General features: G+C 39.5%; 2 protein-coding genes across 5 annotated transcripts; both read left to right on the top strand.

Moving 5' to 3' along the window:
• The first annotated feature begins 102 nt into the window (after window positions 1-102).
• LOC149035235 (uncharacterized) lies at window positions 103-5,259 on the top strand. Its single transcript, XM_089192483.1, has 3 exons — window positions 103-306; window positions 412-1,002; window positions 5,157-5,259. Exons 1-3 carry the CDS (start codon window positions 167-169, stop codon window positions 5,257-5,259), a joined length of 834 nt encoding a protein of 277 aa, XP_089048609.1. The 5' UTR covers window positions 103-166.
• LOC149035236 (DNA damage-regulated autophagy modulator protein 2-like) lies at window positions 3,946-9,239 on the top strand. Of its 4 annotated transcripts, none has more exons than XM_089191238.1 (3): window positions 3,946-4,100; window positions 5,054-5,635; window positions 8,648-9,239. In XM_089191238.1, the coding sequence occupies exons 2-3, from the start codon at window positions 5,267-5,269 to the stop codon at window positions 9,119-9,121; spliced, it is 843 nt and encodes a 280-aa protein (XP_089047364.1). In that variant the 5' UTR covers window positions 3,946-4,100; window positions 5,054-5,266; the 3' UTR covers window positions 9,122-9,239. The 4 variants fall into 4 exon arrangements, with proteins under 4 accessions (XP_089047364.1, XP_089047365.1, XP_089047366.1 ...); XM_089191239.1 differs by having other exon boundaries at window positions 3,948-4,100; window positions 5,157-5,635; XM_089191240.1 differs by lacking the exon at window positions 3,946-4,100 and adding an exon at window positions 4,598-5,022 and having other exon boundaries at window positions 5,157-5,635.
• Window positions 9,240-11,622: the final 2,383 nt, after the last annotated feature.

Consider the following 11,622-nt stretch of genomic DNA (forward strand, 5'->3'; position numbering starts at 1 on the left):
TAACATGGCGTTTTTGATCAAAACACAACCAAGCGAAAGGTTTCAAACGATACCTCTTTTACGCAGGCGCAAATTAAAAATGTACCGCCAGAATCAAAAAGAGTAATAAATTTCCTTTGTTTTGATATGTAAAGTGCCGAACAAAAAGCAGATTTACTCTCGTCAAATGGCGTTTCAAAACAGCTGTATCTTCCTCCTTTTGATTTTTTCCTGTTTTGTAAGCGTGAAAGCAGTAGGAGAGGGATCTGGAAAATCAGAGAGCGCTTCGGGAATTAATCTGCCATCGTTTACTTACGAGATAAACAAGTAAGATTTGTGAAGTTTGTCGCAGTATGAAGTCTAAATAAATGCCTCTTCTAAGCTTGTTGGCTGTATTTTTCGTAAACTTCCCCGATTAATTTTTCGTTTCAGCTTACTAATCTATACTATTTCAAAGCAATGTAAAGACGAAGACGGAGAAAACCATGAGTCGGTCCTTTCAACAATCGTAAACAAAGTGTTTGAGCAATCAGGTATACGAGGTGTAATAATCAATAGCCGCATTTCAGAAGTCTTCAGAAAGAAAATATTCAGCCTTCAGAAAGCTGTCAAGAAAGCTAGTAATCGTGGCGGAAGGCAATTAAATGCACTTCTTAGCAATTTGGAAGCGGGCCCTCGGTATCGATTTAAGGTGTATTACAACGAGGTTGATGTGCATCAGCTTAAAGATGAGAACAGCCAGTTAAGGGGAGAAAAAAGAAAATTAGAAGAATCGTTGGTACAGGAGAAGGCAAAGCGATTGCGAGTGGATGAAAAAGCCCGAGAAGCTCTCGAGAAAGCTGAGAAGAAAGGGGCCTTCTACAAGAAAAAATTTATTCAATTGGCCAAAAAAGTGATTAAAAATGGGAAAAAAGGTAGAGGCCCTGGTAAGAAGAAGTTTTATGACTATTCTAAGCACCATCAAAAGAGAATTAAAAACCAACTGAAGGACAAGTGCCAAACTACACTCTCTTTTCTTGGGCTGTACAATTTTGTTGCAACCAAAATTGAAGTCCTCAACACTGAGACTAATCAATATGAAACTTTCAATCTTGTTGGAGAGGGAGAGCTACCATTTACAGAGTCTGACCCAAAGGCCCTTGATAATTATGACATTGATAACATAAATATGTGGCTCTACCTCAAAGATAAATTCAATATTTCAAATGAGGCCTGGCATGAAATTGCCATTAAGGCTAATGGTCTCCCCAATACATATTCCATCAAGAAGCGAATTAATGAGCTAAACAGTAAATGGAACTTGAAACCAACACCAGGAGATGCTGAAGGTGTTCAGTTAGGATTTGCAGAAAGTTTGCAAGAGCACATTGTTAGGCTTCAGAAGAATGGAGAAATCAATGATGGAGAAACTATTAAGATCAAGCTTAGCGGTGATGGTACAAATATTGGAAAGCGGCTTACAGTTGTCAACTTCACATTTACTATTCTCAATGAAAAGGATGTGGCAATGGCTGAGAAGGGAAATTATGTACTTGCTGTCATAAAAACTACAGAGACATATCATAATCTGAGAGACAGCCTAGCAGACCTTCAAATGGAAATGTCAAACTTAAAGGAGATAAGTGCAAATAATTGCACCTATAAAATTGAATACTTTTTAGGTGGAGATTTGAAATTTTTTAGCACTGGTATGTGGTTTAGGCAGGGCAAATGAGGATTATGCTTGTGTGTGGTGCAAGTGTCCCAGGGAGCAATGGTGGGACACAAGCAAAACATGGTCAATTAATGACCCCAAATTTGGTGCTAGAACTGTCACCGAAATAGCAAGGTTTTCCACTGGAAGGAAATTAAACTGTAAGGCACAACCATTATTTGATTTTATACCTATGGACCTTGTCATCATAGATATATTACATTTTTTTCTGAGGATTTCAGATGTTTTGATTAACTTGTTTACAAGAAAAAAAACCTCTGATAGATTCCCAAGAGATAAATATAAACACATGGCATGTTATGAAGAATTTATCAAAAGTATGGGAATCACTTTTAATTTTAGAATCAACAAAGAGAGCAAAAAGCTGGAATATAGAGATCTTACTGAACCAGAAAAGTTGAAACTCTTTCAGAATATAAAAATTCTGACCTATGCTTGTCAAAACAAAGACATACAAGTGATCTGGGCTAAATTTATGGACATAATAGGTGATTTGAGGCTAGATTTTACATCTGAAGAGGGTATTCTTGAACTGCAAAGAAATAGCAAATCATGGTTTGAGCACTTTCTCAAAGTTTACCAAGCAAAAGATGTCACTCCCTACATACATGCACTATGTTATCATGTTCCTGAGTTCCTGTCACTTTATCAGAACATAGCATATTACACACAGCAAGGCTTGGAAAAATACAATAATAGAGCTTCTAAAGATTTCTTCAGATCCACAATTCACAAAGGGGTTGATGCCCTCAAACAACTGTTTCTGAAGAAAAACAGGATTCAGTTCCTGGAGGCAGCAGGTTATGAAAGGGTTTAAGAACACCTACAACGATGAGCTCGTATTCAATGATTGGACTTCTTTGTCCCAGCCGATACTAAATAGTTCCTGGAATTACATAGGCAAAATCTTCAGCTACATTTAAAATTCTTTCATCCCACTTCAGCCCCAGATATGAATCAAGCACCCTATTTGACTCCGATTGGTAAACTATCTTCCCTCGTTGAAGAACGCCGGGCAAAACACTCCCAACACCTTCCATGAAAACATCTTGGTCAACATTAAGGTCTATGTTTATATCAGGGTCCTCTCGCCGTCCAGACCAAAGCTTTTTCTTTATTTCACGAGCAAGTTGGCCATGGAACGATTCTTTTCTATCCTCTAGAGAGTTTTCCGAGGGAATGAACAGCTTTTCGCTGCGAACAAACGGAAAATATCCAGATCCTCTATCGGCCCTCAAGGGTGTCCATTCATCGAAGCATGTGAGCCAACGTCATGAATTTTCAACCTCTCTTGTTGATTTTGTCAACCTCCCTAATCTCAATATCATACAGTTTTGTATCTTTCTATTGTGGATTCGCCTTTCTAACGGAGGTTTATGTCAAGTATTTGTTGAAAAATCGCTTTGCTTTTTTTACTTTTCTCTTTAGCCTGTCCGCCATTTTGAAAATTCGCAACAGAGAGCATGTTTATGCATCACGAAGGCTTAGTGGTCGCGTACACCTGGAACCGAGAAAAACAAATGTTCGTCGCGCTGTGGAAAGAGTTTGATATGGTAGACCGGGCAACCCGCCTTGGCGGGTCACCCCACCTATTGTGTAAACGTGATCAAGATAAAATAAGAAATTATATGAAAAGGCGGGTTACCCCACCTAGAAGGGTTACCTCACCTACTTGGGGTTCCCCACCTCCATGTAAACAGACCCCATTTTGGTAGTATCATATTTTGTTCATTACATTTGGTAATATTTCATCATAACTGCGTGACTTAAAAAAATGTTCGGCTATAAAGTTCCAGGGTATGCGTGTCAGGAAGTGACTAGACATTCTAGAAATTTAGAGAAACTTATTTTGTTAGAAATATTTTTCTAACAAAATTCTCTTTGTACCTTAAATATTCCAATATTTAGCCGCAAATTGTAGTTCACGTAGAAACATCAGTCTCCATGTCAAATTCACGACCACAATAAGAAAAACGTGACCGAAATTCTACTGTAAGATAAGACCGCCAAAAGGATAAGAAGACCGCCAAAAGGAATAGGAATTGATCAACTTGCTTATTATAAATTTTTTTACTGAATGACTTATGGTAATATATTGGTAATAAACGTCAAATCGAGGCTTCTTCGTTGAATGATTATCCTTAATTCTCTTCGCCAATTCGTCAATTTTGTTTAATTAGCGTTTACGTCCTAAGCTTTAACACGTGACGAATATAGCGTTTTTAGTCACGTGATCTCATTTTAATTGGCCGCCATATTGGTGCACAAAAAATATATGCTGCTACCGGCCTTCTTTTAGTAGTTCTAGTTTTCAGCTTTACAGAGCTAGCATACGTGTTTTTGGTAAACTAAGTTTAAGTCACCCTTGGCTATTAAGACTATTAAGAGTGCAAGTGGGAACCGATATGTAAGTACAGACTATTTCTACCCCTTTTCTGGGGTACAACTTCTAACTTATAGCTCCTTCTTCCAAAAGTCGCGTTTTCAACCAACTAGATCACAAGGAACCGTTACAAGTCAAGTACTTGGCCCCGCGTGTCGGCGCCCAGTTTTTCGAAGGACCCATTTAGTTTTTCTGTAGCCTTCTATCTCTTGCGATTTTATGGCCTTTCAATGATTTTAGAACTGCTACCGTTTATGTTATTGCTATCCCTTTAGGACAATTTGAAATACATGTATTCTCTCGTCACTATTGATTTTTATATTTATTTAGAGATCATCTAGAAACATCTGTTACGCCGCAATTATGATCGGAATGTTCTCCCTTATTGGTTCGTGATTGGCGTTATCTTGTTATCTGTGGTCGTTCCATTATCTTCAATATATCATCGTTAATTACAGCTGATTTCCCGTGATCTCTGGCGTCAGCATGCACGCAAGTTCAACGCGAGTAGTTGTTGATAAGTAAACTTTGGCTCTTCAAAAGTCGCCCCGAACCTGGCGTTAAAATATTATTTCCATTCCTTTTCCAACACCAGTAAAAGGGAACCCTTGAAATGTTTTTAGATGAGGCATATTTCTATTTTTATTGTTTAACAATATTCAGTATGCAAAACATGCAACTATTTAGCAACTAAAAGGGTCTCAATGGGGCGATGGCTCTTACGCCTCACGGCTAAGTTTTTTTGGTCGTTTTACGGCTAACAATTAAACCAAGTGAGACCCTCAATTAATACTGCCACCCGCGCTTGTTTTCTTTTCATCGCTACAGAAAAAATGGCGGTTAAAATCGTAATCGTGTATAGTTTCTTGAGCAGCGATTTAAAAATGAGAGCCAAGGATGTCTCAGCCGGCTAGGGTTCTGTCCTGTTCAGCAATGTGTCAGTCAGGTAGATTTAGCTAACTCTCTTTGTTTCTCAGGGTTACACAGCATTTGGGTATCTCGAGGTGGTACAGAAGATAATGGTCTTGGCTTAATTAATTCATCTCTGATACTTATTTTATCTTCATGATGCAATTTCAGTGGTCTCTCGATAACCAAAGGTTACGCTACGATCAACCAGTGGAATGCTCAGTGCATTTGCTTAATAACAATATTCTCTGTGCCGCAGTTGAGTGAAGCTTAGTTCAACCATGATAGTTTCATCGCGTTCAATACGTCTCATACCAGTTATCTGGCCCGTTTTGGTTTGTATTACCATCATAACTCCGTATATCATAGCCGTATCACTTGGCCATGTTTACCCTTTCTTACCAAGCATTAGCAAAGCGGCTTCATTCGAACCACAGGCGTCACTCTTTGGTGCTCTGATGACCTTGGTAGCTTTTCTTGGACTGGCAATGATGGTGGCTCGGTATGTTCAGGTTCAGGCAGTTCCTGGTGATCTGGGGTGTGAATTCTCAAGTAGGATCATCAGGTTAAACAAAGTTGGTCTACGGTTTGGCATTTCGTGTCTCATAGGAGTTGTCCTGGTCGCCAGTGTCAGGTCTTCTGCCAAAGTGGTATGTATTATGGCTGATAAAACCGCAAGAATTAGGACCTTGGGCTAATGAGTCAAATTGTCGATCGACAGAAATAAGTTATTTAGGTAAAAAGGTGTATGTTAAAAGGCTTTTATCATTGAGTTTTTCCAATTTCCGAGTTATTTTCGTTAACCTCACTAGATCCGATCAATCGCGTGGCTTCAAAATCACTTCAATTCTGAGTGATGATTATCCGAAGCGAAGACGCAGCTACAGAACAAGCAATAGCTGCTGGAATGAATCAACTCTTCTCTCAATGACTAAATTCAAATAGTCCTAGATTTATTATGTGTAATAATATCAATTAATAATATCTCACCATATTGTCTCGTGTAATGGCACGCAATTTACGAGGCGTTGTTAGGATCACAATAACCATGCAATCCGTTTTTTCAATTTTAACTTCGAAACTTGTCTTTTGATTTACAATGGTTTTCGAAAATATTCTTTCCTTTGCAAGTATTTTCTTATAGTGCATGCATATTTACAAATGAAGGCTTTACCTCGATATTTACTGCAAAAAATAAATTATTGCTGGGCCTTTGTTGTTGAGATTTATACCTCCGTTAAAGTGCCTGTGACACGAAATTTGTTTTGAATTTTGGGTTGATAGCTGTATTCAAAATTAGAAATTAGCGATTTAAGCGCCTAGCGAGTTCCCCTCGACTATTTTTTTGTGTATCGAAAGTACGATTTGGTGGCCAAAAATTGTCCCCATTAATCGTGCGGCCAAAACGATCATGTTACATCGTTGTGATGTACACAACTGTGAAGATACGTCGGCAACTATGGGGAAGAAAGGAGAAATCTAGAAGAAAGGACGAACGTATTGCGTGACCGGAGCGCCAAATGATTAATACACATATTCCGGGTAATTCTCTACACTACTTTCCAAAGGATGTCGCTTTATGGCCAAAGGGACGCGTTTCGATCGTCGACATCGAGGAGATTTTACCCTTCACTGAATGTCGTCGGCCTTATGCTCCGTACCGGCTCTGAAGGCGGCTGTTACGCACACATACCACTAGACAAATCAGGGGAAGATAACCAAAGAATTCAGCTTAAAAGAATGCTGATTAAGGTGCCTGTTCCCACACCGTAAACGATTGTTCAACATTATTTTCGGCTGACATGTCGCAAGTGAAGAATGGTGAGCTTCTTATTATTCAGGGTGATTTCACGCACTTGAGATGTACTCATACTCCTTGTCTTTCCACATGACTACATTTGCGTTTTTCTTATCGTATGAAAATCCTGCTAGTTGTAGTTTCCATCGTATCTTTTTACCAGAAATACATAATTTATGATAAAGTTCAAGCCCTTTCCTGAACTGGCCGATATCCTGTTGCGTGAACAGTGCGAAACCTTTGGCGGATACTGGCATACACACAAGGTCGAAGGGGCCGTGTGAAAGTTGATGCATACGAAATATTAATTGACAATACTGATGTCAGTTATTTGCCACTGAGCGAAATGGGTCATACGGCAATGCTGCACGTCAACTAAAAAAAAATTCTCTCTTTTAAAATCTTTATTTGAGGTTAACTTGAATCAGACAAACTCGCTCATTTTCCGTTTGACCGGCTCGACGACGACAGCCTTAGCCTTTGCAATCTTTGAGGAAAGGAGCATGATTTGATTTTTCAAGCCGTGAAATCTTCAAATTAAAGTAGCCCCTTCAATCACAGGAGCGAAACTGCCCGATTACTTCTCGGCACAAAATCATCGTGCCTCGTGATGCCGCCGATTGTTTCGTTAGCTTGTGGTTTGCTAAGGTAATCATTCTACAGCAACGAAACCCTTGAGCAGTGACCAAGGGCAACCTTCGCCGCACTTAGTGCGAAGGAATAAAATGTTATGTCAACAAAAACGAACACAACTACCCATTCTCAACATAGATTTCGCCATAGAAAACAAAACACAAACGAAACAAACTAAACATTCAGTAACTGGAGATTTTTGTTCTAATCTCGACCTGAACACCGCACTCGAAAAACCGTCTTAGTCAGTCTGCTTAGAAATCTTCGTTTGATGCGGTTCTCCTTCGTAGGGCTGAATCGTGCTCGCAACTTCCATTTCTTTTTTACTGCTTGAGTACGATGTATCAAAACTCTTGGTAGAGCTTGCTGAAGGTAAGTATACATCGCTATCTGACATTATTCAAGAGTACTTCAACACTGATCGATAACAAAATTACAAGAGATGTGAGAGATTTGTAAATGTCAACGGAGAGTTTTCATAGTTTTTACGTCATCACCCGCTAATTCGTTACCAGTCCACGGGACACTTTTAAGACAAAATAGGGACACTTTAAAGCCCAAAAAAAAGCGAGTTTTAAGTTTTTTGAAATCTTTCTTCTATCGGAATTGGTTTTTACATATGATAAGCTAAATGTTTACGCAAAAAAAAAATTCGTCTCATAGACGCCTTGACTCCGAATTTTGAATTGTAAATCTTTTTGATCCAAACTCAGGGCATAAATTTTCTTGATAGACCTTTATCAGATGCGATCCTTTACCAAACACGTGGTCTTGCTTCTCATGTGATCGAAATTCTCTGCTTAGGGATTAATCAGAAATTGCTAAAAGAATTCACTTTAGATCAGAATATGCAGAGGTCACTTAGAGCCTATTAACATAGAGATGGGGGACCCCAGGTAGGCGAGGTAACCCGCCTTGATGGGGTAACCACCCGTTCATATGATCTCTTGTTTTATCTTGAACACGTCTACATGATAGGTGAGGTAACCCACTTAGGTGGGTTGTCCGGTCTGTCGGGTAGGGTAACCCTGTCAGCCGAGGAAGCAATTTGCCAAGTAAACGTCTCAAGGGTAACCCGCCTAGTCGAGGTTGCGTTCATGTTACTCTTGCGAGAACGCCACCGGGGGTTATAAGTTCTTTGTAAACGCGGGCTATTTTCGACCACAGCTACGTGAGTTACTTGACCAACCTGGGGTCCAGACCCTCATATATCCTTTTTCTTTCTGTGCAGGTTATCTTTGTCGCTGGTAGGAGAGAGTCCGGACCTCCTCTTGGAAAACTTCATGACGCTGCTACCGCGTTACTTTTTGTCAGCGGAATACCATATCTTTGGTTCCAAACCGCTATTACCTTCTTCACGGCTAAAATGGGCCTCCATTCAAAATGTGTGTTCATCTTCAGGCTTTTCGTGTCTTGTACTATCACATGCGCTGGCATAGGATATCCTTTCTTCAAATGGTTCTCGTACACAAGGTTACAAACAGGTAGCTCCGTAGATTTCTGGAGCCCTGGTGATGGTGGCTATGCCCTGCACTTGTTTAGCACCATCGGGGAGTGGGTTGCCTGTCTGTGCTTAGCGCTCTTCCCTGCATCCTTTTACGAAGAATTTAAAACTTTTTCTCTTGAAATTCATTATGTTGAGGTTAAGGAACTTACAGACAGCAAGAAAAGTGACTATGTGAAGATAGAAACAAACGACGACTAGAATGGTCATTTGTTGCAAAGTAGGTGAATAATAGGTCCATTTGAAATGAAATGAAATGAGGCTGTGTAGGCTAGATTAACCGACCTATGTATATGTTATTAAAAAACGGTAGTCTTAATTTCCTACAGTATTCGTTATCAGTCTCCCTCATCATGTCGTTTTCTTGAATCTACAGCAAGTTGAAATCAGTACTATTTCATTTCCTTGGCTCGCATCTTTTTTGCAGATTATAGTGCCGAGTACTTACGAAATATGTTGCATCACCGACCGAAATTTTTGTCCAAATTTAGATCTTTTCGTTGGTTATAACATTGGTAATTTCTGCCAAAAAATAAAGAAATTAACGGGAAATCAACACCTACACTTTAAAAACTATTTTAGCCTTTCAATGAAAATCGATGAGAGAATGAACAATTCTTTTCCGCAAATTTGAAATGAGACGTCAAGGGACCGGTCTTTGCTTTTTGCCTGGGGAGCGGGGTCGAAGAATTTAAAGGGGGATCACATGATTTTTAGGGGGAACGTGAGGGGGGGAGGGGTCAAGCGTCGGTAAAAGAGTATAAAGGGGGGGAGCTAAAGAAAACTAATTGCTAATGAGGGGGGGATCGTAAAAATGTTACAGAGCCTCATGGGAGATCGTGTGTATTCGCCCTGTCACAATCAAATTCCTCCAACCTCCCCAAGCGATAAGAAAAGACAAAAAGAAAAAAAAAAAAAGAGAAAAAGAGCTAGACCAGGCGAAAATAATTTAATCAGCTTTAAATCATATCATGGCGTTTTCTTTTTTTCTTTGAGAGAAACACGACTATTATTATTTGGAATTATTTGTCAGCGAGCAATCGCAGCTTTGTGACTCCAAGCTGACATCTAAACACGTTCTGCTGGTTAGATTAAAACTTCAACCAAGTGCGTTATACGAATTTCGTCAAGGGGCAATGGAAGCAGTGGTGAAATTACGTCTTTCTGGTTTCTTCCTTAAAACTGCCTCTTAAAAAATGCTATGAAAAACCAAAGGGATATGATCTTGTCTTAAGGAGCAACCATTATTTATCGCCTGGGGTGGGGGGGTGGGGTACTTGGGGGATTTTGGTCATGTTTCAACAAAATGTACCTGATCCCCAATAGGGACATGTAATATTCTTATGACTCACCCCTCCCCCATCGTTGGCAGTTAATTGGTAGTCAATTTTGTTATATACTACCCCCTTTATGCTCTGTTGGGGACCACTGATCCCTCCTAGGTTCCCCTGACAACTAAGTGATCCCCAAAATCCTCACCTCCCACCCTCCCTCCGCTTTCAGGCGATAAAAAATTGACTGAATTATCGTTGTGAGTTGTATCATCTCAAATGAAAATTATTCTGGGAAAACATCGGAATTAATACTTTCAGTTTCAAACCTTCTCCCCAAAGTCACTGACTTGGATCGATACAGATTCTTCACACGAAATCTTTGTACGGTTTAAGATAGAAGGGAAACCAAGTGAAAGTAAATACATTGAGCTCGTTTCTTTTGCTCTGATTTGATAAAATTGCAGCAGATGCATAATTTTCCGCAATAAGTAAATCTTTTATACGGACACGCGTCATAGTATGAATTGTAGCGATATTTCGAACCAAAAAACTTCGCAGGTTCATTAGTATTGTTAATATTTTGTTTAGGTCGAACTGTGGTTAAAATTTTCAAACCAGGCAAAGATAAACAAAACACCTGGCTCCGATTGTTCGAATGTTGGACAACGCTATCCACTGGATAAGTCTCTATACGATGGATAACGCTATACGTTTTCCTGTCACTTATCCGCTGGATAGTGATGTATCCATTGGATACATATATGTTATTTGCCGGCTGGGAGGTCCGTATGGTGAAAAACTGTGACCGAGGTCTTGAAAATACTGCCCGAGGCCGTAGGCCGAGGGCAGCATTTTCAAGACCGAGGTCACAGTTTTTCACCATACGGACCGACCCTTAGCCGGTAAATAACATATTTATTGTTTTTAAACTTGACGAAATTCTTTCCGAAAGAACCCGAATGATTTATGGCCGTAAATACGGCAAGATCTTCCATAAACTGAAAAATTTTTGAGTGGGTAAATGGTAGTTAAATAGAGGTGATGCAAATTTAAGAGAGATGCCTCAGCGAAACATTTTCATTTCCGTAACGATAAAGGTGATTTAAAAGGCTTCCAAACAAACTTTGAAACATTATTTTTACAAGTATCTGTCACAATCTGACACCTGTCAATTAGAGAGCGCGCAAGAAAAAGAAAAGCGAAGGAACATTTGAAAACCAACAGAACTAGTTTGGCAAGGACTGTCACGACAATGTTTTCTTCAAAATCAGTTAATGATCTAACGGAAACTATTATTCACTCTCATCGACGATTCATTCATGTACGAAGATTTACCTCTGTTCATTAAGTAAACGGCGAGGAAATTAACTGTGAGTAAATTCAATCTTTTTTTTTTGAAGTTGTGAGAGTTTGCTCGTTTGTTTGCTG

Source organism: Pocillopora damicornis, chromosome 13 (assembly GCF_964200805.1).
Source record: "Pocillopora damicornis chromosome 13, jaPocDami1.2, whole genome shotgun sequence".
In the NCBI taxonomy this organism is placed as follows: domain Eukaryota; kingdom Metazoa; phylum Cnidaria; class Anthozoa; order Scleractinia; family Pocilloporidae; genus Pocillopora; species Pocillopora damicornis.

What these genes read in the sequence shown, in the direction of transcription:
- LOC149035235 (XM_089192483.1), top strand. Translation starts at nt 167, where the DNA reads ATGGCGTTTCAAAACAGCTGTATCTTCCTCCTTTTGATTTTTTCCTGT. An exon ending in TTTACTTACGAGATAAACAA is followed by an intron (nt 307 to 411) that starts GTAAGATTTGTG and finishes TTTTCGTTTCAG; the next exon opens with CTTACTAATCTATACTATTT. An exon ending in ACACTCTCTTTTCTTGGGCT is followed by an intron (nt 1,003 to 5,156) that starts GTACAATTTTGT and finishes ATGCAATTTCAG; the next exon opens with TGGTCTCTCGATAACCAAAG.
- LOC149035236 (XM_089191238.1), top strand. Translation starts at nt 5,267, where the DNA reads ATGATAGTTTCATCGCGTTCAATACGTCTCATACCAGTTATCTGGCCC. An exon ending in TCAGGTCTTCTGCCAAAGTG is followed by an intron (nt 5,636 to 8,647) that starts GTATGTATTATG and finishes CTTTCTGTGCAG; the next exon opens with GTTATCTTTGTCGCTGGTAG.